The 24,016-nt window shown below is 40.9% G+C and overlaps 2 protein-coding genes across 6 annotated transcripts; both read right to left on the bottom strand.

Annotated features, from left to right (window-relative positions):
* Position 1: 1 nt before the first annotated feature.
* Positions 2–3,328, bottom strand: LOC137140531 (secretogranin-2b-like). Its single transcript, XM_067528753.1, has 2 exons — positions 3,173–3,328; positions 2–2,667 (listed from the first exon to the last, which is right to left on the bottom strand). The coding sequence occupies exon 2, from the start codon at positions 2,648–2,650 to the stop codon at positions 854–856; it is 1,797 nt and encodes a 598-aa protein (XP_067384854.1). The 5' UTR covers positions 2,651–2,667; positions 3,173–3,328; the 3' UTR covers positions 2–853.
* Positions 3,329–13,102: 9,774 nt separating this feature from the next.
* On the bottom strand, positions 13,103–21,686 carry acsl3b (acyl-CoA synthetase long chain family member 3b). Of its 5 annotated transcripts, none has more exons than XM_067528749.1 (15): positions 21,387–21,686; positions 18,974–19,436; positions 18,326–18,503; positions 18,116–18,225; positions 17,795–17,933; positions 16,829–16,979; positions 16,539–16,662; positions 16,027–16,098; positions 15,653–15,792; positions 15,182–15,354; positions 14,908–14,982; positions 14,638–14,829; positions 14,445–14,559; positions 14,073–14,230; positions 13,103–13,880 (listed from the first exon to the last, which is right to left on the bottom strand). In XM_067528749.1, exons 2-15 carry the CDS (start codon positions 19,322–19,324, stop codon positions 13,723–13,725), a joined length of 2,136 nt encoding a protein of 711 aa, XP_067384850.1. In that variant the 5' UTR covers positions 19,325–19,436; positions 21,387–21,686; the 3' UTR covers positions 13,103–13,722. The 5 variants fall into 5 exon arrangements, with proteins under 5 accessions (XP_067384850.1, XP_067384849.1, XP_067384853.1 ...); XM_067528748.1 differs by having other exon boundaries at positions 21,470–21,686; XM_067528752.1 differs by having other exon boundaries at positions 16,829–16,976; positions 21,470–21,686.
* Between the last annotated feature and the right edge of the window lie 2,330 nt (positions 21,687–24,016).

The raw sequence follows: 24,016 nt of genomic DNA, 5'->3' as shown, positions 1-24,016 counted from the left end.
GAAAAATAATACAGCTGATGCTTTATTCATCTGTGATTCATCACACATTATTGAACATGTACAAAATGGTTTAAAAATGAGCATACATAGCACAACTACTGGTAGGCCAACAATACAGAGCTTCGCAGTATGAAAGGGTTGGAAGGCAGGCGATGGTCTGATATTTAGAGTTGTAAATAATTATCAATAACAATAACTCCACTAACCCTGAATATATTAAGAGTCACGACAACACTCGTTCTCAGCCCAGCACACTGCCCTAACGAAAAATCCCTATAATATGCCTATTGTAGTCCTGTCATTATACTGTATGCTTGTGTTTTTAAAGGTCCAGTCAGCGTTGTAAGTTATACTTCACATGTATGGTCACATATGTGGTTTGACATAGATGAAAAATACGCATTTTTACCATTACTCAGTGATTATAGTTGAAAATATATTCTTGTTCCTGTAGTTTACAAACACCATTATTGTAAACAAACGTTTAACAACATCAGAAAACTAACACGTTTGCTTTTTGATGAGATTTGTTATTTGTTGAGAGGCAAATTGAGTGTGTCGACTGGTGCACACCTAATCAGAGTGTTCTGATTGCTTTTGTGCACGGATTGTGCCTTTAATCTCCTATGTCATCGCTGTTATATTGGTAAAATGTTCTTGCAGCAAGTAGGGACTTTTTTTTTCTAAAAATGTTTTAGACCTGTAAGATTGCTATAGTTCATTTTCGTTAGGGTGATTTTTAGCTATAGTTCATATAATAGAAATTTGTAAACTAGATCACGTCCACCAAACTTTATTTTTAGACTGTATAAATACTATATTCATAATTTCGTGCGTCTTGCAGGGGAACAGGCTACATCCCAGCCACTGGCTTTTCACGGTGCTCCCCCTCATTCACGGTCTGTGGAGCCGAGGTCTTGGCCGTGATCTCCTCTTTTCCCTGCAACTCTATTGGTTTTACTTTCTCCTCCATGGCCACCTCGGTTTCCCTCTTGGCCACTGGCCTCTTGTCAGTGTCCGCTTGCCCCAAGTAGTCCTTCATGACGCGCTCGTACAGCTCGTAGGGGAACTGTCCCTTCAGCTGCGCCTGGGTGTCCCGCTTGGTGATACTGTTGGGGTACTCTGTGAGGATTTTGGCCGCCAGGTAGGTTGTCACTTCGTCTTCCACGTCACCGTCATCATCCTCGTCAGCAGCTGCATTTGCCTGACGTTTCAGGGGCATTTTGTTCAGCTCGGATAAGAAGAGGTTCTCCCTGCGTCCGGAGGGAGGTGGGATTTTAACTGGGCTAGAATTTGCAGGCGGGTTGGAAACCACTGAGATCCTGTCTGAGGGCACAGAGGTCTTCATGGGTCTCTGCACCACGGGATACTCGTTACTGATAGTCTCCACTCCGATGATGTCTAAAAAGTCCTCTCTGTCCATGTCCTCCGGGGCGCTCTTGCTCTTAACTGGGAGTCTGCGGCTGAAGTACCTGATTTTGGGGGTTTGGCCTGTTGTGTACCGCGTTGAGGATTGGGGTTCGCGGTGGAGCTTTCTGAGCTCCTCTGTGAGCAGCATGTCGATGAGGTCCTGTGGGGGGACGTGGAGCTTCAGGGACAGTTCCAGCAGCTCCTTCACTGTACGAGGATCCACGATTGACGGGCGAATCAGCCTCTTTTTCTGCTCCCCTGTCATATCCCTCTTCTGCATCTGATCGCTCATCTCCAAGACCTTCAACAGGTAGTAATCTTCCAGCTTGGTGTCGTCATCAGCGTCCTCCTGGTTCGGACTGGCCCTGCGTTGCATCTCCTCCCTCTCTGCTTCCTCTTGGTCAGCGAGCGCCCTGTTCATTTCTTCGTGGCTCCCGTTGACCATCTCTTCTGTCTCTTCCCTTTCCTCCACAGGGACCCACTCCTCTCCTCCGGCTACATCCTCGTAGCCCTGGTTTCGCGGGCTCAGCCCGTCATCCTCCTCCTCGTCGTCGTCGCCGAACACATCTCTCTTCTGTCCGGCGAGTGTGGGCATCCTCCCGAGCTCTTCAAAGATGGAGCGTAAATTGGCGAGGCTCTGGGGTGTGTACTGCTCGTCCAGATCCTCAGTGGCCCGTTTTGAAGCGTCTGTCTCTTCATCCTCAAACATGAGCGGGTATTTCTTGTGGGGTCTGGGGAAATTACCATAGTCTGCCGGTGCGCTCTCGGGGATTTCGGTGTCTTTGGTGCGGTGCCTGTGCGTGCGGCGGTCATTTCTGGGCGCAGATGCTGGACTGACCTTCGCTTCTTTCCCGGCCTGATCCTGCAGGGACTTCAGCAGGGCTTTCATCAACTGCTCAGCGGTAATGTCCTGCCTCTGCATGCCAGGGGCAGGCTGACGGTCCCCGGGGCCCTCGTCCTTCTGAGAAGCGAGCTGAAGCAGGACTCTAATTTTGTCCACTTCATCGTAATCCACGGGTTCAGCTCTGCCCCCGTTCCGCTGCTTCAGGTTTTCAATGTACTCCAGGGCTTTGATCATGTCGGAGCTGGGTGGATAGGCAGCCGGCTGTCCCTCACCCTCCCCGCCTCGGAGCCTGTAGTGGCGGGGGAGCGACGCAGCCTGCACGGCGCATCCATGGAGAAGGAAGGCGAGCAGAACCACGGCTCCTCCCTTGGGCAACTTGTGGTGGAAATGCAGCATTATAGGCTATTTATTACCTGCAAATCAAACATACAATCGTAATGAAACAACTGAAGATAAAAATCCCAAATAAGTCACATCCACAAAATATTCTGGCCAAAACACTGGGCTACTGAAAAGCAGCGAGCGTGAGCGAGTCTGTTTTGATACGGGTTTGTCCGCCTATCAGGGAGTTACGCTCTGCAAATTGAATAATATGATGCTGTGCGTAACGAGATACATTAACATCACTGGATGAGTCACTCCCCGCGTTGTTGGGCAATCTCAGCATCCGATTCTCTCCTAAGAACAAAACCTTCATTCAAAAAGACAACAACTGATTTCTCTTTAATTCACTATAGCAACAAACAACTCATACGTATCAGCGATGGCTGATTGTTTTTGCGTTCGATCACATTTTTATCTCTCATTGTAACCCAAACTATCCTTTTTAAACTGTGGTTAAAATATCAAATTAAATATCAAATTTGCACATTCGTTCGAGCTAAAAACAATCAAAATCTACAAAAATATGTGTCTTACCTTTGGCAACGGAGCTCAGATAGCAGAGAAGGCGTCTGGCATCCCCCTTTGGAACGGCGCTGGTTGCTTCTGTTTTCAGCACTTGGACAGCTCCCCTCCATATATGAGGCAACACCTGACCACCGCGTCATCACACAACACACGCAATAGCCGGTCCTAAAAAAAAAATCCATATAAATGATTCAGGTTTATGTTATGGCATACCAAAGAGCTGGTTGTATTAAAAAATAGCCCCCCAGTGCTGCTGTTCTGTAGAAGTTATTGATTGGAAAGATGTGAAAGTCTGCGTTCAGACTGACTGCTGCTGCCTGTCTCACAATGAGGGCGATATGAGAATATCCACCTGGACTTTTGTACTGATCAGGGAGAATGAGCTTTTTTGTTTTGTTTTGTTTTAATAATAAACTGTTTTATGAGACTATAATATCTTTAAAATATGTGCTGTTCCACCTGAGGCTAAAATACCAATTTTTTCCCCCGCAAAATTCTCATTCTTAGTCGTGTAAACACAAACAGTACGTTGTTTTTATTCTGAGCTTCATCCGTCACTGATCAGCGTCATGGCACATGAAGAGTTAAACCCTCTAGCGATGACTCACAGGCTAAAACCACCGCGGAGTTGCTGTCGCAGTTGACAGAGATGGAGATAAACACCTTCCTGTCGGCTGGGGGCCAAAGCTCCGGCATTCCGCAGGTCGACATGATAAAGGGGCCACAGCTTGGCACCTGCCGAAAAAAAAAGGTCATGGATGGGTGATGACAGTGTTGATGGCGAGATAAAAAGCTTCACTAAACACTTTGGTGCTTGTTTTACCATAAATCATCCAGTGAACATCTGTGGCTTCAAAACCTGCAACTTTCACCATATATTAGGAGCAGCTCCTTTCAGCAAAAGGACAAATCACAAAATACAGATTATCCTGAAAAGTATCCAGAAACAAAAAGCAAAAAGTTCTCAAGTTCCTCAATTATCTCGTTTTTCTTAACTTAGTTCACACATATACTTGAGTGTAAATAAAATGGGTGTTGTTTCGTGATTTTCTGTTGCTGGTGTAAATCTACAAGGCCACAAAATTGTGAGCAGTACATTAGGAAACGTCCTCACTAGAGCTCCTGCAGCATTTTAAGTCTCTTTCTTTTCAACCCTGCTCTGGCTGCCTCCTCATTTTTATTACATATCAAAAGCATCCAGTCTGCTCCACATTCAGTCACATTCATAAAATTCATCTTTAAATTTCCCCTTGTGTGCACATTAAACATCATCACAGAGGGAATGTCCACAATTTTGGAGGTGCTTGTCTACTACATAAGCTGCCTGCTCTCCGTTGCTGAAGAGCTGCACAGAGCCTCCTGACGTGAAAGGACACATTTATGTGCTGCATGTGCTGGCTTGTTCTGTCAATGTGTGAGTGGAACGTGACAACACTGAATCACAGATCAGGAGTCAAATCGAGATAGAGGCCTGGTGTTGTTTTTAAGATGCGTGCATCACACCTCTGACATCAGATCTCTCCATTCAGAAAGAGCCTCCCATCTAAGGGCTGGCAGCAGCTCCAGGGGATGTGACAGACAAAAAAATGTAGCATCAATCACCGAAACTTGACAATAAAACATGCTCGCTGTCTCTCAGTTTTACTGATGCTGAATAAGCAGCCAGGAGGAAAATGAGAGCTTTATCGGCCGGACATTGATGAACATGTTTTGTCTTGACATTAAAAATTGAAAGTGATAGATGGAGGCGCTATTTTAGAGGTTTTATTGGGTTTGTTTGTGCAGGTCACGTGCATGGTAGAGGCGAGCAGCAACACATGCAAATGGCTCAGTCCGTAACGCTTAATTAGGATTTTTTTTCCCCTGCTACATTCTTTGCTAAAAATGTCTCGTTATATGGTTGTGATGTGTGGGAGTAAGAGATTATTCACCACGACTAACAAATAGAAATGCAGGTCATTTGTATATCTTTACATTTGTCTCTGTCAGTGTATGAGCAAAAAAATCTGGAATCAGGGGAGATGGTGAGGTGGAAGTTTAATGACATTTATTTATGTTCTACCCAAACTAGAACCAAAAGAACACACTCTCTTACACTCTCTCTTTTGCAGTTTTATCTCTCTCTCTCTCTCTCTCTCTCTCTCTCTCTCTCTCTCTCTCTCTCTCTCTCTCTCTCTCTCTCTCTCTCTATCTCGCTTTGTATATATAGAAATGTATTTTGTTACAAAAAATTTAAATTGTTGGAAAAGTACCCATAACACAGAATAGTCTTAAAGTTGCCTCCATGTTTAGCAGACCTCCAGTTCCTCTGTAAATAATAATCTAATACATGTTGGGACAAAGGCTTTTATTATGAAATCTTGTAGGTGTTGCTAATCTTTTAATAATGTGTGCAGTTTATTTCACAAGCCAATGTTTTGGCAACAGCCTTCACATCACATTAAAACTTGAAATCATCAGTATGAAATATATTGAAACAATATACATACAAAATGGTCCAAAATTATTAGAGGTGCCAGAAAGGACACACAATAATACAAAAATCTGTTGATATTGCCAAACCTTAGCATTTCATAAAAAACTAAATCAGATATAAGACTGTGCTGTATTACTGTATTATATATTCTTGCAGAAGAGAGGGGACTCTCCTACTTACTCATGACTTTAACATCTTAGAATGATTTGAGTCAGGTGTATTCAGATTTATTCTGGATATTTACAAATTAATATAAATATTATATTCATTCCCTAAATCTCACATCCATGAGTGCAATTAAAGATTTGTAAACTTTTAGTCAGTCTGTTTTTCTTTAGTTCTCTTTCTCTTACCCCCCAAACCATTTCAATATTTTTGTCTCCATGATAATTGATTAATATCTGCGACTGTCACCAGTATCTCTCACTCTCTCCTCCTTCACTGAGCTGGAAGGCTGTTGCTGTTTATTTGCACATCAGTCAAATCTGTTGGGAGAGGACGGTATCAGCTTGGTATGAGTGGTACAAAAGCATCCATGCAATCACTGACTGAGCCAAGTGTAAAGAAACAAACACGCACATAGCCTCACAAAGCTGCACCTCAAGGACTTTTGTGAATGTTCAGGATTCGTACTTTTGTGCATATCAGCTCAAGGGCCAGTGACTCAACCAAGAGCCAAGGTTTAGCGAGCTGCAAACACTTAACACATAGTTTCAGCCTTGGATTTCTTCATGACAGCCAGTACAATGAGCCATAATGCTGTTATATCAACTCAAAGTAAAAAGGAAAAACAGATGATCAGTAATAAGGTGGATGAAAGATGTAAAGGGGCCATATGTGGTTATTCGTCACGCTCCTCCTCACTTTGTCATCCCCATCACCCGTTCATGAGGCGGGGAGAGAACGCCGTTGTCATGGCCCACCCTCTATTCTTTTTAACCAATGTCTCCATGGTGACGTCGCCTCACAGCCTTTCATCAGCTTCCACCTTCATCTCCTCCCACAGGTCGGTATCCTTCTCTCCATTAGACACCGCTAAATAATTTTCTTAGTGGCCCACATTCATTACTTTTCTCCTGTGTCATATCTATCTGGCCCATCCCTCCCGTTGCACCAATTACTGTGTTTAAAGCATTGTCCTTGTCTTAAGGAGGCCGGTGGTTTCAGCAGAAAACAGATATGGGGGTGATTACAATATGTCGTTTGAGCCATTAGGACAGAGGAGAAGAAATGGGGAGAGGAAAAGTGTGCTGTCTTTAGCAGTATGGGGAGGAGGGAAGAAAACTGAAGGTGAGTATGAATGGAAGGGAAGATGGAAAATCTATGAAAGTGAAGCTTTTTTGAAAAGGGCAAATGTCCACGTAATACCACACAAATGCGGGCAAGTTCTGCGAGAACGAGCTAAGTTACCTCTGCATTAATGAGGAAATGTTTGCAGGCTGCTCGTCCTTTCCACCTCCACTAATAATCAACTTTTCATTCTGTTAAAAGAACAGTTTTCCATTTGGGACATGAATGCCGCTCATTGCTGAGATTTTAAAGGTCTGTGTAGCTGAAACCACCTTAGCTCAGCATAAAAACTGAGAACCCTTGGGGAAAAGCTAGCATAGTAAATTACCTTTGACACACTGTGGGGCTCATTTGATTAGATTTGACAGAGCCAGGCCAGCTGTTTCCCCCTGTCTCCAGTCTCACACTAGGCTAAGCTACCGTATTTTGCAAATAGACAGTGAAGAGGTGTTTATATTCCCATATAACCCTCAACCTGACTCTTGTCTTGTTGTCACATCAAAAACAATTCCCCAATTCGCCATATTATTTTCCGTCTCGTCTTCAGTTTCAGCTCCTTTCTTCCTCTGCCTCCCACTAACATGTCAACCTCCATTTGCTCCTTTCCTTCATTATTTAACTGTCCTTCCTCTTGCTTTTTTACCCTCCCCATATTAATAACTGCAACTGTTCACCTTGGTCTGACTCATCCCTTTCTTGTTTTCAACAAAATGACCGTGAGGTTGTGTGCGTGCTTGTATCTTTTTGTAACTCTGGGTATGTAAGTCTGAGCACACATGCACAGATTACGTTAGTGTCTATGGTAGAAGATGCAACGTGACGCATCGGCTGATGTCATCAGAGGCTTGGAGTGTGTTTTAATGAACAAATCCTTTCAATGAAAACACTGAGAGAAGGAAAAAAGCCACCATGGTGAAATTTAGATCAGGTAAAATCTGAAGAATATGTTCGTGAAGTAAAATGTCACATTTATTATTGTTATCATGCAAACAGCTACACAAATAACAGTAATAATGGAGATATTCACTGCTAACCGATAAAAGTAATCATTAATAAGTTTTACAATAACCTTTTTGTCTTTCTAACTGAGTTTTAGTCTTTTTACCTCTCTAATTGGTTGTGTATGTAACAGCCTTATGTGTTTCGATCACTTGAGATATATGGTGTCTAGGCAACCGCAGTGATTTTTATATTTATTAAAGTCTGCCACTTTTCCCTGTCCTCCTCTGCATGACTCCATTTGGCCACAGTCTGCATGTGAGGCTACAGAAAAGTGTGTGTTTCTGCAAATGTGAGTAAATGTTGAAGGATGTGGGTGACACCAGCAGCTCAAACACAGACATTTGTTATCCCACATTAGAGTGTGAATGGTGGAGTTTGTGTGCTCACATGCACTTACTGCATGCCAATACTCAACTAGTACGACACGCCCCGCAAGAAGTTTTTTTTATTTGTGAGCTTTTAAAATTTGCTCTGTTATGCAAATGCTGTTCTATTTTTGTCTCCCCTCCTTCTCTTCACATCCTCTCATCCTTCCATTATGAACAGTCTCATTCATCCACCCTTTCCTTTCTCTCCTCCATTCTACCTGCTTTCCAGCCTCCATTACTTTGTCACTCCCACCACACTCTCTCGTTCTCCTTTCCTCCTCTCTCACCATTTCTTCTCTGGTGCTTTTTCTCTGCGGTCTCAGTCTCTTCCCCCACCACTCCCTGTTGGCGGTGCGATGATGCTGTCCTGGCCACCTCCCAAAACGCTTGCCCCCTCTCTCCTCCACCCCCACACCTCTCTCCCTCCTGCCTGGTGCTATAAATACCCAGCATTGGTGAGTCATCGCCCAGACATATTGGTTGCCTCTCCCTCACTACGCCCTCCCCCCCCCCACCTCATTCCCTCACTTCTGTGCTCAAGCTTATTACCAGGACTCACCCATTTTCCCATCTACATTTTAGCCCTGACATCATTATAACACAGCTGAACTAAGCCAGGGCCAGCACAGATATAAGTGCAAAGCCAAAGGTCAGTTTGACACATTACAACCCCCAAAACCAAACGCAGCAGGAGCGCACATAATAAGGGAACACAGTCAACCAAAAAGTAGAGCATCGCATTCACTAACTTTCCAATTAGGCAATAGCAAATGATGCCAGTTGCTCACCTTAAACACTCTGAGTAGCTTTAAAATCAGATTAAACATTTTTCCTCTTTATCAAATAAAAATAAATATTGTGTCTGTGCTTGTTCCACTGGTTAATTGCTGCTTAGGGTGAAATATTTCCATCCAATATTGCATCAACACCTCAAAAGAAAACTATCATAAAACACAGACTTTACAAAGATAATAAAGTCCTTTGGGGTCAGGCTTGTTAAACTCAACAAGTGTGACCTTTAAAAAAATAAATAAATAAAGAGAGAGAAAGAAAGGCCACCTTTCTCTGCCCTGGCCTATACATCAACACCTCTCTTAGTTGTGCCTCTGTTCTTTGGTGCATCTATGAATTCAACAGTTCCAGTCCTTGCTATACTATCATCTCTAAGCCTCAGATGTAATTATTCTCAGTTTTCTCCAGCCACCACCCACCTCTCCAGGGTTATGAGGCAGCTCCAGTTCAGTTCTGCTCATCCTTGGGTAAACTCCAGTGTGGCTTATTGGCTCACAGAGTGTGCACATAAAGCACAAACACAGAGAAAAGATTTTTTTTTTTTTTTTTGCGCACTTCTGAGTCATAAGAAGACAGGAAGAGGGAGCCAAGCAAGGCGAGAGAGGGAGACAGAGAGCCTCTAGGAGAAAGAAAGAAAAGTTGGGATGAAGTGTCAGAGAGCAAAGACAAGACAATCTCACACGCAAACACACACACACACACACACACACACACACACACACACACGCGCTAATAAAATCTGGAAGATGTCCTGCACTTCTTGGTGCTGTTGTTGTTGTCTTTGTGGTAGAGTCACTGGGTTGTGTGTGCGTCAGAATCAGTGGGCTAATGAAGGTAGCGTTATGCTTCTGACTCACTCACTGGTCCCATAGGGTTAGATGGAGGGAACAGAGAGGAGAGGAGGGGTAAGAGGATTCACTCGTCTCTCTGTGGTCTTGTAAATAATGTTTAATTTGAAACGAGAGACACAAAATTATATCTACTTATGTTCTATATGATTGCTTTTTCATAACAGGTTTGTTAATGGTGCACACTAAGAGAACACTTTACTTCTCCAAGCAATTAAAACTTCAGTGTTGAGCTTTGATTTCAGTCCATGTATGTGTGTATATACACCTTAGTACACACACGTATTGTGTGTATACTGTATTGTGATTAGCTTGTATTCATTATTTAGCTTTAAACTAATCAAACTTTTTAAGCTCTTAAATAAAAACAACAGATTAACACAAAACAAATCAAATGAATGAAATAGAAAACAAAGTCAGGAGCGGGCTAACGTTGTTTCACAGGAAACGTCAAACACCTCTTTTTTGCCAAAAATACAGTTGTAAGCCTTTGCTGGTTAGAGCAGACAGTTAATTGAATCGATGACAGAACATGGATTTTTCTTAAATTTCTGAGAGTAAAGATACCAAACAAGTTTCGGTTGCAGCTTCTCAAACATGTTTAAACATTTTAAGGGATGTCTCAGTCTTTTGACCATCTAGGGATTGATAAAAAATAAACTATTAAAATGTAATTAAATAAATCTATCATGAAAAGAACCATTAGTTTCAGCCCTGCTGCTGATGCCAAAATTGGTTAAAGGGTGACATCCTGAATTACTATAAATAACTACTTATAAATTCTGCACTGTGCCTAATTACTACACCCAGCCCAGTCTAAAATGCATTTGGCAGCAGCATAGCGTGAGGAGGACAAGCTTCTTTCTTTCATAAATGTAATTATTTCACAGTTGTGAATTAATGTGATTTAACATGTTGTGGAAAAACAGTCTATGACAAACCTTTGTGCCTGAAAAAAAAAAAAAAAAAATCATCTGTTTACTCGCACTGATTGAAGATTGACTCCCAGAACTGCATGTTCTGCTTGCGTGGAGGAACCACACTTTTACAAACCACACTCAAACACACACACATGCACAGAGGCTTTCGTTGCCATAGAAACTCTGGTTTCAGGATGATTCTAATCAAGCTGCTGATCGTATCAGTCACACGTTACTCCTCACAGATTGTGCTCAGGTGTTCAACATACACACACATAGCCCAGCATTACAACACCAACCTTTTTTATTACATGAATTTCAAGGCCAAATCACAAATAAATAAAAGGAGACAAAGCCTGGCTCACAGGGTCAAGTCACCACACAACAACAAAGAATCCCCCCCCCCCCAAAACTGGTCAATAACACATTATTAATTTATGTTAACAGGAAGCTTTACACCTGTACAAGTATTGGTAGTTTTATTGACCTCTGATCAACCTCCATTCTCAACATATTTACAGTGGAAACAACATGAGTGGTGAAATTCTTTGTTAACCATTGCAATCGCTTTGCCATTAGTTCAAGTGAGTGTTGCTAGTAGTACATGGCATGTGTGCTATCAACAGAACGCGATGAGTGAGATTCACATTCTTAAGACCCCTGAAGACAGCTCCCGTGTGTTAGAAGGCAACTAGCCACTTCTTGCTGTGCAGAGGAAAAGCAGCAAACGGCACACAAAGCTACTGACTTTTTACAGAAACGTCAGAAGAGTCTTAAACATGAAGGTCATGATAGTTTAGTCAAATATCTCACCCTTCTGCACTAGGCTAGCAGATATATGATAAGAGTTGTTAGTACCTGACTGTACATTTTTAATGCTATGAGCATTCAGAGACGGCGGCTGACAAAAAGAGTCGCCCTCACTAAGGATCACTGATCAAACACTGTTTAATCTTCCATCCATAAACCTAGAGAGAAGAAATACTGAAGCAAGTGTGTAACTCCTACTTATGCCATCAAAGATTATTACTAATCAATCTGAACACTTACAGTGATTAATATGTATGTTACATATGAATTCAAATGAATGGCAAAATTGCCATATTTAAAAGAAATGTCTCCCCTTTCTTATATACATTGTACATACAGCATCATACACATAAACCAATTTGGAGATACGGAAATGTTATTTGCACTCTAGCCAACTGAGCTTATGCTATATCACAATTAAATATGGAGTGCATTTCTAAGCTATTTCTTCGGTTTGACTGGAGTGCGATTCTCAAATTTCTCAAGTGCTTTGGTACAGTTGCACATTTTATATCATGCAATTTTTACAGTGTCGGATATTCTAATTTTCAATCTAGTCCTATTCAAGAAAATTACATTGTTCAGCACAGTATATTTAAATAATCTACATGTAGAAAGAAGCTTTTTCTTTATCCCTGCTAGTTCTACCCACTTCCTACTTTTTTACTTGTTCTTTTTCTTACTAGGCAATACATTATACATAAACAAGGGGGAATGTTTTTTGTGCGTTTATAATTCCTATATACTTGAAAATTTGTATTTGAATATTGCACATTCAATTTCTATTTCATATTCATAAGTAAAACTATTAAAAAAGTAACAAACGAAAAATGAAAACTTTTCCTACTTTTTCTAAGTTACCTTCGAGTCATCAATATGGTGCACTGGTCCTGACTGGAGCATTATGTGGCAGAGCTACTGTCTGTCAATGAACGTACAACAGCAAATAAGACAGTCTGGGAGACATTCAGAGGCTGTTTAGATATGGAGAAAACAAGCTCAGGACAAAGGGCAGGAATAGAAAATTTCCCAAAGGGTCCGTTACTACTAATGTTTGACCCTGCATCAAAGACAGAGAGGAACTGAGGAGTGGATCACTTCCACTAGTCAAGTCAGTATACACACACACACACACACACGCACGCACACACATGCACACACTTTGAAATCCAGGCAAATAAGGGAAAAAACAACCACAAAAAAAAGATGTTAAAGATGACAAAGCTCATTAAAATATAAAATGGCAATAAAAAAATAAAAACCCGCAGGATAATAAAACCATAAACTGTAAGAAAAAATAAAAATAAAATCAAAACATCATAATGCTCAATTTCTCATGGCTTTGCAACACTTGTTGCAATTACTTATCACTTGGCTTCAAAGCTGACAACTCACACATGAAGAAAATATAGCCACACAGTTTTTAAAAGAAAAAACAAAAAACAAAATAGAGATCCCTGCATATAATCTGACCTGAAATTACTTAAAGCCCCTTTAAGGATCCCTTGTCTGGCTCACGCCACCCCATTTTCCCTGCTAGGTAACTGCAGTGTAAGTCCGTGATCATAATGCTCAACTAGAGGAGGGCTCTGGAGAGCAGTGGTGGAGGAAGAGAAGCAAAACAGAGGACGCGCTGACATTGATCCATATTCGTCTAACTTGACATTTGTTTCACTTTGAGCCATGCAGACATCCGACTTCATGTGCTGCCTTGGTTGCCATAGCAACTAAAAGGGCTAAATCCATCAAAGATGAGCGTTGAGTGCGTGGCACTGAGTGAGTCTGGTTTTGTTCAGCTGTGTGTGAGGGACTTTCTGCCCTTTGGTCTCGACAGAGAGCAATAAGCTGGAATTATGAGTTTTCCCTCCTCCTCGAAGCAGGATGAAGGAGGAGATGTATGAGATGCTCTTTGTATCTGCGTTAAAGTGTGTATGTTAACTTTCTAAAGTGTAACTCCTCCCTAAATAATCCTTCTAGTGGCTTCTGAGCTCCTTGGGTATGTGTGGAAGTATATATGTGTATGTATTTACATGTTGTCTGGAGTGTGTCAGTGTTATTTTCCACCATACATCCTTTCAATGTCTTCCTGGTAGTGTGTTTTGAGCTCCTTGCGTTTCAGTTTAAATGCATCAGTGACCAAGCCAGTCTCTGGTGTCCAGGGCTCAGAACTCAGTCGGATCTTCTTAGGGATCTCAAATCTCTCTAGTTTTGCTATGTGGGAAAAAAAAAAAAACAATTTCAGATAAACTCAACTCAGGCTAACAGATAGTGTAAGACTAGGGTATTGACACCAAAACTGAACTGAAAATGTGTAACACCAGTCGCATCAGTTGTTGAGACATTTCCTCAGATCTCATAACCTGGTTTAATATCACAAAGAAAAGGTGTTTTTTTTTCTCCTACCTGACATGGCAGCTTCAGTAATGATGCGAAGGACCTCTTTTTCAACCTGGGCGTTATTGCAGATTTCCTCCCACGTGCCCCTAACCTGCAGCTGTTCAGCTAACATCATTAGCTGCTTGTGGTTAGGCACCACAAAGCTGATCACATATGACTGGTCACTGAAAAACAGGTACAATAAGAGTTAACCAATGGAGTTTTTTCCACCATTAGGGAGAAACAAACCAAGTTATAACTAGAGACAGAGAAAATGAAGAGCCGGAAGAACAAGCTGGATTAAATGTGTGCACTTGGTGCATCTGTTTTTGGAAAAAAGATTCAATTAAGGTGAAATGTCTGCTAGAAACAGACTTAGGAGTGCGTGCAGTATTTTACCTGTTGGCATAGGCACAGATGTTGTCAATGAGAGAGCAGTTCTTTAGAGCAGCCTCTACTTTTCCAAGAGAGACATACTCGCCTGCCTGCAACTTCACCAGGTCCTTCTTACGGTCTGAAAGAGACACAAATCCTATGTCACAAAATCTTACGTGTATGTAACAACACCCACCCTCACCCACGGATTTCTTACCGATGATCTTAAGGCAGCCGTCAGGGTCAAACTCTCCAATGTCTCCAGTACAGAACCACCTCTGGCCAGTCTCATCCACAAAAAAGTCCTCGCCATTCTTGGACTTATTCTTGTAGTAACCAATTGTTACATTGGGCCCGCCAATCAAAATTTCTCCTCGTGGGTTGGGCTTGTCTGTGCTGTAGTAGCCACCTAAAAGAGCAGAGAGCTCATTGGTTGGGAAAAATAATTATTGCTTCTTTAACGTTGGGTTCTTGCCATCTGACCTACCTTCTTCCCAGTCTTTCAGTCTAAACTCAGAACACACCAGTGGAGCACCAACCCTTCCTGTGCTGTAGTCCCAAACTGAAAAACACCAGCAAATACTACTGCATCAACATATTAAATGTAGAGAATGGCTACAACTTGGCAGTTTTTTTTATAATTGCTCTTCAATTAATTTGCCAAAAGGTGAAAAAAAGAAAAAAAAAGACAAAATAACAAACAAACAAACAACAAAAAAACAATTTCACATTTCCCCCCTCCACAAAATAAATGATCTCACCCTCACTGATGGTGCCTGCTCCACAGGTCTCTGTCAGGCCATAGCCCTGCCCCACTGGGCAGCACATACAGATATTCATGAAGCGTTGCGTGGCAGCTGAGAGTGGAGCTCCTCCAGAGAGCAGCAACCGTGTATTCCCTCCCAAGAGTGTACGAACCCGTTTGAACACCAGACTGAGGCAGAGGAATGGATTGAAGACAAAAATACAGCATTGTAGATGAGGAACAGATGGAGGAGAGTACAACACCACCACCACAAATACTGATAAAGCCATTCAGACATTCAGACACAGCTTCCATATAAAAAAAAAAAAAAGAAGTATTCTCTTTGCAGACAACATCAGAATCAATATTAAGCAATGATTCACATGTGCATTTTGGCTAGATTATGATTAACAATGTAGGAACAGAGGTTTGCTCCTCGTATCTCAAGCTTTTGCTGAATTTACGGCTTGTATTTTGAGTGTGGTACCTGTCACAGAGTGGCGTGCTATAACCCTTGGAGATCTGCTCCATTTTGTAGTTGTAAGCCAGCACAAAGAGTGTCTTCTGAAATTTGCTCATCTCTTCCACTTTGGTCATCACATTTTTGTATATCCGGTCCATGATCTCCTACACAGGAAACATGGGATAACCCTTAGTTTACAAATTTGACATTTCCCATTTGTACTCTGCCCAGGCTTTCATTAATTAACTGTTGACATTAAGTCAAGGTGACTTTAGCAAGATAATGTCAGGTAGACTGGATAAATGTTGCTTGTGCAGTGAAAAAAATAAATAAAAACATTATATTTAGTGAGAGAGAGAAAAGAGAGAGAGAAACGAGAGAGAGAAAGATAGACTTACTGGCACAGCAGCCATGAGAGTAGGTTTCAATGCACTGGTATCTCCTTTACTGCCCTTCTTTATCTTGGTGGACTGTGAATAAATGAAACAAGGTTCTCAGTGTCCTAGTGCATTACTGTGCATCACTATAAAGTGTCTTAAATATCCTGAATGGATTAGGAATTTAAACGGGAGCCAGTGTAATAACAAAGTAGGTCAACACATGCACAGCTGCAAAACTCAACAATTGCATAATTGTGCCCAGTTTAAAAGGCCTCTCACAGTTTGAGACATCAAAAATTCGAGCTACCATTTGCAGACTCCCCCCACCCCCAAACTGTGTGCCTTGTTGTTGATGAACCCTAACCCAACCATTTTCTTTTGCGTATGCATGTATAAATATAAACTACATTAAAAAATAATTAATTAATTAATGTAAACGTTTTATGAAAGAACCTCAGGTTCTCCTACTTTGTATTTTCACGGCAAGCTTTCATTCAACACAACGACGTTTTTTGTCACTATACACTGACCTGGTCGGCTAGAGTCTGAGGCGAGGAGTAGCCAATGCGACAGCCATGAGAGATACACACAAGTTCAGCGCTGAGCTCTAAAACGTGGGCCAAAGGCAGGTAGCCAATGTACGTGTCTGTTTCACTGCCAGAGCAGAGATATCAACAGGTTAATTTCCACTATAGACAGATAAGAAAAACAGCCTAACGTGTTTCAGAAACAGTAGAGCAAAGAGAATGAGTGTGGCACAGGATGTGCACAAACAAAAGAAGTGTCACACAAAATAGTTGTGAGTATGATATTAGCATACTTGAGGTTGGGGATTCGCTCAGCCATGCCAGTGATACCAGCAATGATGTTGCCATGGGAGATCATCACACCCTTGGGGATGCCTGTGGAGCCGCTCGTGTACATAATGACAGCGACGTCCGACGACTGTGGCTGTCTGTGTTCGACTGCTACTGCAGAGACAAAAGAGAAGAGGAATACTGGTTGGAAAGGAAATGAACCACACACCGATCTTAAGCATATTAGTTACAAGAATAAGTTCTTATGAAGCAATATTGCCTTGCTAAAATGAACAATAAAATAATAACTACTACTAACAACAACAACAATAATAATAATAAAAGGGGTTGTAATATTCTTGAAGTCAGCAACTGCTCATTGTTTTGTTTACTCCTGATTATCTTTTCAAGTAATAGTTTAATTTGTTTTGCCCAACACAAGCAAAGAAAATTCTTTTTTTCAATTATACATTTCCAATTATATTAAACCGATAACAAAAATTTTAAAAATAACAAAAAACTGTTGAAAACATTTTGCTATTTGATTTATTTAAATTCTTAAGGTATACATGGTTTAAATTGCCCTAATCATCAATGTAAGTCTATTTATTTGTTTTTGAAAACATTTTATTTGTATTGTTGTAAATACCGTGAGCCATATTTAGTATTTAAGTAGTAGTAGTATTTAAGATAAAAAAAAACATCCCTATTTGTTTTTTTTTAATAAAGAGTAAAAGCACAAACATTGCTTAAGTTTTAAAAAATTAAATTTTCCTTTCCCTTCATTTTCCCCCTAAAAAAGACAACAAATATCACTGTGGCATTGGCCATTTGGCAAGAGGTGATCTGACCGTTGCCGTCTCTGTCATGCAGAGCACATCACTGTAATTACACATCAGGGTGTTGGCTTGGTATAAGCCTACATCAGTGCACTTCCATTTCCCTGAGAAAATTAGAAACCTTTTTAATCAAATTGCACAAATACTCACAGTTGTTCGGCTTGGATCCCAGCTCCTTAACAGTGTCCATGTTGTACACCGTGATGCCTCTGGGCATTTCTCGCCAGTCTGTGAGTTTACTGTCCACGACAATGACGTACCGCAGCCTTGGCACATCACACAGTATGGCCTCGAGTTAGATGTAGGTGGGACCAAGGAAATAGAGGAAACAGTAATTATGGAGCATATTTTAAAACCCTAATATTGCACATAATAAAAACCTGTCAGGGACCTATACGTGAATCTGGAGTGCAGAGGATTTGATTAATACACCTGACTTGATTGAGACTCAGGTAAGAGTAAAGAATGTACCATGAGACGGTTCTGTAGCAGGTCATTGCTTGTGATGATGTGTGTGACTTCTGTCTCGTTCAGGCCGTGTGCAATGGCCATGGGTCCCAGAGTGGAGTACAAGGTCACAACTATGAAATTCAAATGCAGCAAAGCTTGTCAGTCATTTTAAATGCTTTACTCTAGTACTGAGAATACTTTAACATACACATTTATCTTTCTGTGACTCACGTGGGAAATTGTACATGAAGCAGGCTTGTGATGCAATGATCCACTCTGCCCTGGTCTCACAGAAGACTGCGATGTTACACAGAGGCCTCTGGCCAAGAGCTGCCAGACCACTGCCGAAACACTTTGCAGCCTTGTAGGTTTCTTCGTACGACAGCCAGTTATAATTTCCAAGAATCACCTATGCACATCATAAAAAAATTATGTAAAATCTTCTCATTCACAACCAAAAAAACCTAAAAATGAATACAAGTGCAATAAGCACTGCTTTGTATGACAATATGAAAAGGTAATCAAACCAGCAATACTGAAGCTGAAGGCTCTGTCCTTGTTATCACACATATATTATCAATCATGCAGTAAGTAAGCGCCATCTACAGGGCTTTTGCAACTATGCAAGTATTAATGAGGAGGTTTTCATCTGTGGGACATTCTTCACACTTTGCACAGTGTCACAATTGGCTGTCAGCCTCACAGAGACAGGCATCCCAGTGTTTCCCACACTTCCCTAACATTCATAGAATTCTCTACCAATGTGACAAGATGCAACCAACTGACAACACAGACAAATATTTAAAAGAAGAGTGAAACAATAGAATCGATCACATGTCAGTCAGAAAGAATATAAAGGAACAAGTCAATGTCTCCCACCTTTTTGAAAACCTTTCCATTTGGCTGGACCTCATCCTCCTCACTGAGCACTTCCCTGGTGCCCAGACAGTCCCTCTGTGGAAATCTCCTCGCAGCATTTTCAAACATTTTGTCCAGGGTGTCCACTCCAGGGTGCATCCATGCTACTAGTTTTTCTTGGCTGTTGATGGCTCTGTAAGGTCCTGCTGGGTGTTTACTAACTGTGCGTGCCTTGATCCGGCGGGCCCGTTCCAAGTTGGTGCCAGCTCCAGAGAAGAAGTACCAGGGTAAGAAGGTGATGGCAGAGTAGACCCAGACCACAGAGCGGAACACCTGCAGCAGCAGGGGGTTAATATCCTCCTTCAACTTCATCTTAAAAGATGAAGACAACAGCACACTTCTCACTGCTTCGTAAATATGTTGACTTGCTGCTGAGGGTGATGTTTGCAGACAGTGGCTCTTTTGCACAGGAAGCCAACCAAAGCTGCAACACAGAGACACAACATGAAATCCCAGAACAGCCTGGAATAAAGCTGCCTTAGCATATTTAGAAATACTGAGCAGCATCATATGTGAGCAACAGCCTTCTGGTAAAACCATCTCTGCCTATTCTTAGGCCAGTTCTCAGTCAGCACTATGTATCGCACTAGATTCACTGTCCCTCCTGCATGAAAGCCAGCCTTTCAGATATGTCACGATGCTCTGAAACTCAAGACTATTGAATAAAGCGGTAGTTGCATTTCAGCCCAAAAAAACAGACAAACAAACAAAAAACAACACTAACAAAAACTCTATAATTTACTGGACTTCTATAGCTTCTATGACTTACCATGAGTTCACAACTGTATCACAAAGAATACCTGAAAAGGCAGCATTATACCATGTGCCAGACTCATTACTGCTCTGAGTCAGTTGGCTGCAGAAACCGCAGCTATTTCTAGTATATCCTTAGGGCCAGAGTGTAATTTACAGCATAGCTCTATAACCTCTGAACTTGACCATGCTGACTTCCAATTTCAAGATGACCATGAGGTACTTATTTCCATATCCATAAACAACCTGTATATTAAAATACTTTTGCTAGTCAAAAAGTGTTCAATTTTTATATTGTCTCTGTAAATCTGTTGATTTTATGAGAATGCAAATTCTCCACTCATTTAGCTCCAACAAAATTTACAGTATCTCTTTATGGCATACAATGAGGTACTGAATAAACCAAATCAACGTTTTGGGTGATTGATTAACTGGTTTTTCAGCAACTTACATACCACAACCAACTGCCACAATTTGACTGCTTCTTTGTGGAGCAGTAACACAGGCACAGTCAGAAGGCTAAACTTGTTCAGTTTCAGTTTAATGCTTGTAATACAGGTTAAGTTATTGTGTACCTTACTTGTCTTAAGCCGACACACCTGCTCCTGGTTTCAAAAACTACATAGCCGGGGATTACAAGCACAAAAGAGTTATTTCAAAAGCCAGCAATTCATATTTAACACCCATACATGACAACCCTGAAATTCAGCTGTAGGGTCATATGTTATTTTAAGGACTGTAACATTTTTTTGGATGGTGTTAGCCAAGTTTGAATAGTAGCCTCCTATGGTTACTGTATTAACAGCTGTATTAAAGACACGCCCTAGATTCATTTGCCATATCTTGAAGCAATATTTAAAGACAGTATGTTCTAAATTGCAATGTTTGTAAGTCAGCAGCATAGTTATTGCTACTATACTACAGACCAACACCGGAGACTGAGATACCCCTGCAGTAATTACTATAGCTGTCCTCCTAACAAGCCATAGTGATTTACTGGCTATATTCTGAAAAATGTGACCCACAGTGCTAGTATCAGAGTCAGCATGAATGATGCCTAATCCCATCTTTCCCTTACGTCTATTGATACTAGTGAACATTTTAAACGTTTCACATTTTATCAACATTTTATGAAATTATTTAATCAGATAACCCATTTTAAATGTGCATCTTTGAGTATTAAATATTCTTTACTATAAATTATATTATTTATGTAGAATAAATTTGTGTCGTTAACGTTTTATGATATTGCTATCAAACACTACTGTTTAGATAACATGCGTCATTTTAGATTTCATGTGTAATACTGTCAAAGACTAACTAAGTGAGCTGGTATTTCTCATTCGGATTAGACCTCAAGAATATTTCATCTAAGTCTGCTATATCAAGCTATAAAAGGCGAAGCACCATCAAGATTAGCATTTAGCGGACAGCTCAAAGACGCACTAGCAGCTAGCAAAGCGGGGAAGCTAACGTGGTAAAGCCAATGCTTTAGATATTGCCTGCAGTGTTGTTCTTCAGCTGATAATATAGTAAAAAACAGTCTTTTAATCGAAGTGCAGATTAGAAGGGACAGACATCTTATTGGAAACAAACGTAACACAAAAATAAGCCAATTTACCGCGCCGGTGAGATAGCCGTTAGCTAACAATCAGTCTGTATCATCAACATCTGCAGAGCGGTCACACAGCACAACATTCTCACCTTTTTACTCAACCGGTAGGTTACGCCGGAGTCTCTGCGGATCTGGATCAAATATATTTATCTTTGTAACAAACTATATGCCATAATAGCAATAAAATATATTGACAAACTGGTTATGAAATCTGTAATAACATTAAATTAAAATTAAGTATTATTATAAATCGGAGCATCACCGGGAGACTGCAAGCAGCCCGGAAGCTTATGTGTGACGCTACGGCATTTCTCCCTCAGTGATTGGACCTCGGAAGGTGGCGCGTGTTTGGGGGAGCGAATACGTCATGGAGGTTACTAGCGGTCAGATCCATCCACCAGCCATTCACAGCTGTCAGCGCCATATTGTAAGTTGTTACCCATCAGTCACCGGGTTAAACAGCGGAAGGACTGCCGGTGGATTTTAAATGGGTCAAACATCGACCGGGTTTGAACGCGTAGCGGACAGATGCATTGTTAAACGCGTTTTTTTAAACGTAGTGTTTAGGGTTGTATTGTGTTGGTACAAAAATGTTTTAGAGGATTTAATCACTAAAATCAACGAAACCTTAACCCTTCTCGACTACTCTTAAGTATTCCAAGTGTAACCAGTATAACACAATTGCATAAGTCGTTCAAAACTTAATGCACTTTTAATTTTATCGATCAAATGAAACTGTAATCCTGGAAAACTTATTGAGCACTTTTTAGTCAGTTTAAGTGCTTGAGAAGCAATTTGTTTGCTGTTTGTCATTCAATGTGTGTGCAAGTCAGCTTAAAAAAATCTTAGAATATGGATGATTTCTTTGGGATTGGGTTAAAATGACAAGAAGGCCAATGGGAGCCTGAAACTTTGTATTTTTTAGAGCGGTAAATGTGCAATGGACCTTTTTTGTTAGGGTTAGATGCTCCATTGATACACTGACTAAGCTGAAAATCCTCAATAATGATACCTTTATGTTTGACTTGGCAACTTAAAGGTTTGAACTGTATAAAATGTTTGGGTTAAAAAAAAAAAAGAACTTTTGGCTGGTCATCTTTTACCCTTTCTTTAACTGCTCAGTTTCCAATGTTTGGGTTAGCTTTTGGACACAAGTGGCATTGTAATTAATAACAATGGTGGGTATGTCACAATTATATCATAAGAATATCATAAGAACTGTTGGATCACTCATCTTTAACAAGAGTAAGAAGAATCTGCACTGCTCATAGCTGTTTCCAAATTATTTTCTGGTCAGGTCTGGAGTTGGATTGCGTTGAAAGTCTATTTATCCCAATTGTCTCCCCTACTTTTGGTTGGTTGTGTCTCCCCTTGATCTCTAGCTCGTTGTGCTTTAGCTGTACTTTGGTCTTTTCTGACCTTAGTGACAAAAAACATTTATTTTGCCAAATACTCCAATAATCTGAGGCACAGCCACATTTGTGGGAAGATAAATACAAGAATTGACAGAAAACATTTATTTTGCACCATACTGCAATCATCTGATAGGCATCATAACTGATAGAGCCATCTGCAGCATTGTGTTGATTAGTCATGGTACTGTTGAAAATCAATAAAGACTGATACCATGAAAAAAACTGGTGGCCACCGAAAAGGATAGCATTTGATCCAGCATAAAAAAGTATGTTTTCTGCTGCTTCATGTACTGACACAAAAACAAACACTAAAAAAACGTGAGGCTAGTTGGTGTAAAATAATTTCTTACTCATCATTCCTTTACAAAGTATATATTTGACCAGGAACCTTTAAAATAATTTTAATCAGTGAACTTTGTTGTATTTTAGAACATATAAATGTGGGTATATGTGGATCTGAAAGCAACACGTGAATAAAACAATCTTTAAATTCTGCAAACCCTTCCTACAGTTCATTCATGGTACAATAATTTGACAGAGAGAAGATCCAGCAGTGTGTGGAGTGTTCAGGACACAGGAAAGCCCTCTTTGACATCTGAAGATGGAAGTTGCTAGGTAAGCCATGTCTGACACTTTGACCCTTGACTTTGAGCCTTACTTACTGGTCTTTGGAGTGTTTGCATGCTTGTTAGGCCATATGTCTGTACATATACTTTCTGACAACTACATGCACACTTTCACACAAACCCACACCTTCAATGTTTGGACACGCTTATACACAAAGCGTGCGATCACATGATGAGCACGGGTGCGTACAGAGTGGCGATAAATGCTCTCCTCAGGCCAAGTCTTTGAGGTCATCTTGATGGGACACAAACTATCAGAGGGCAGATGTGACAGACAAAAGGAACACTTTCATCTCCTGTGTGAAATATGTGTGTCCAATCTGATAATGACACAGAGACGCACTTTGCACACACTCAACAGAAGATGCAGAAAGAGAGGAAATGTATCCTGAAATTGTCTGTCTGTGTGTGACCCTGGATGTCTTGTCAGCATGCGCAATGGCTAATGGCTATTTCCTTGGAATGCACTAACTACTGAGCAGTGTCATGTGACTTATTAGGACATTTGCTTAATGATACAGTTTAAGTTGTGATTAAATAAGTCCTGACAGTAACAAAATTAGAAAATTTAAATTGAATCTCTGTGCTTTATACT

This window comes from Channa argus, chromosome 14, assembly GCF_033026475.1.
Source record: "Channa argus isolate prfri chromosome 14, Channa argus male v1.0, whole genome shotgun sequence".
In the NCBI taxonomy this organism is placed as follows: Eukaryota; Metazoa; Chordata; class Actinopteri; order Anabantiformes; family Channidae; genus Channa; species Channa argus.
This window is presented reverse-complemented; position numbering and strand designations above follow the sequence as displayed.

What these genes read in the sequence shown, in the direction of transcription:
- LOC137140531 (XM_067528753.1), bottom strand. Translation starts at nt 2,650, where the DNA reads ATGCTGCATTTCCACCACAAGTTGCCCAAGGGAGGAGCCGTGGTTCTG.
- acsl3b (XM_067528749.1), bottom strand. Translation starts at nt 19,324, where the DNA reads ATGAAGTTGAAGGAGGATATTAACCCCCTGCTGCTGCAGGTGTTCCGC. An exon ending in CTCAGACTCTAGCCGACCAG is followed by an intron (nt 16,099 to 16,538) that starts GTCAGTGTATAG and finishes ATTTATTCACAG; the next exon opens with TCCACCAAGATAAAGAAGGG. An exon ending in TACTGAAGCTGCCATGTCAG is followed by an intron (nt 13,881 to 14,072) that starts GTAGGAGAAAAA and finishes TTTCCCACATAG; the next exon opens with CAAAACTAGAGAGATTTGAG.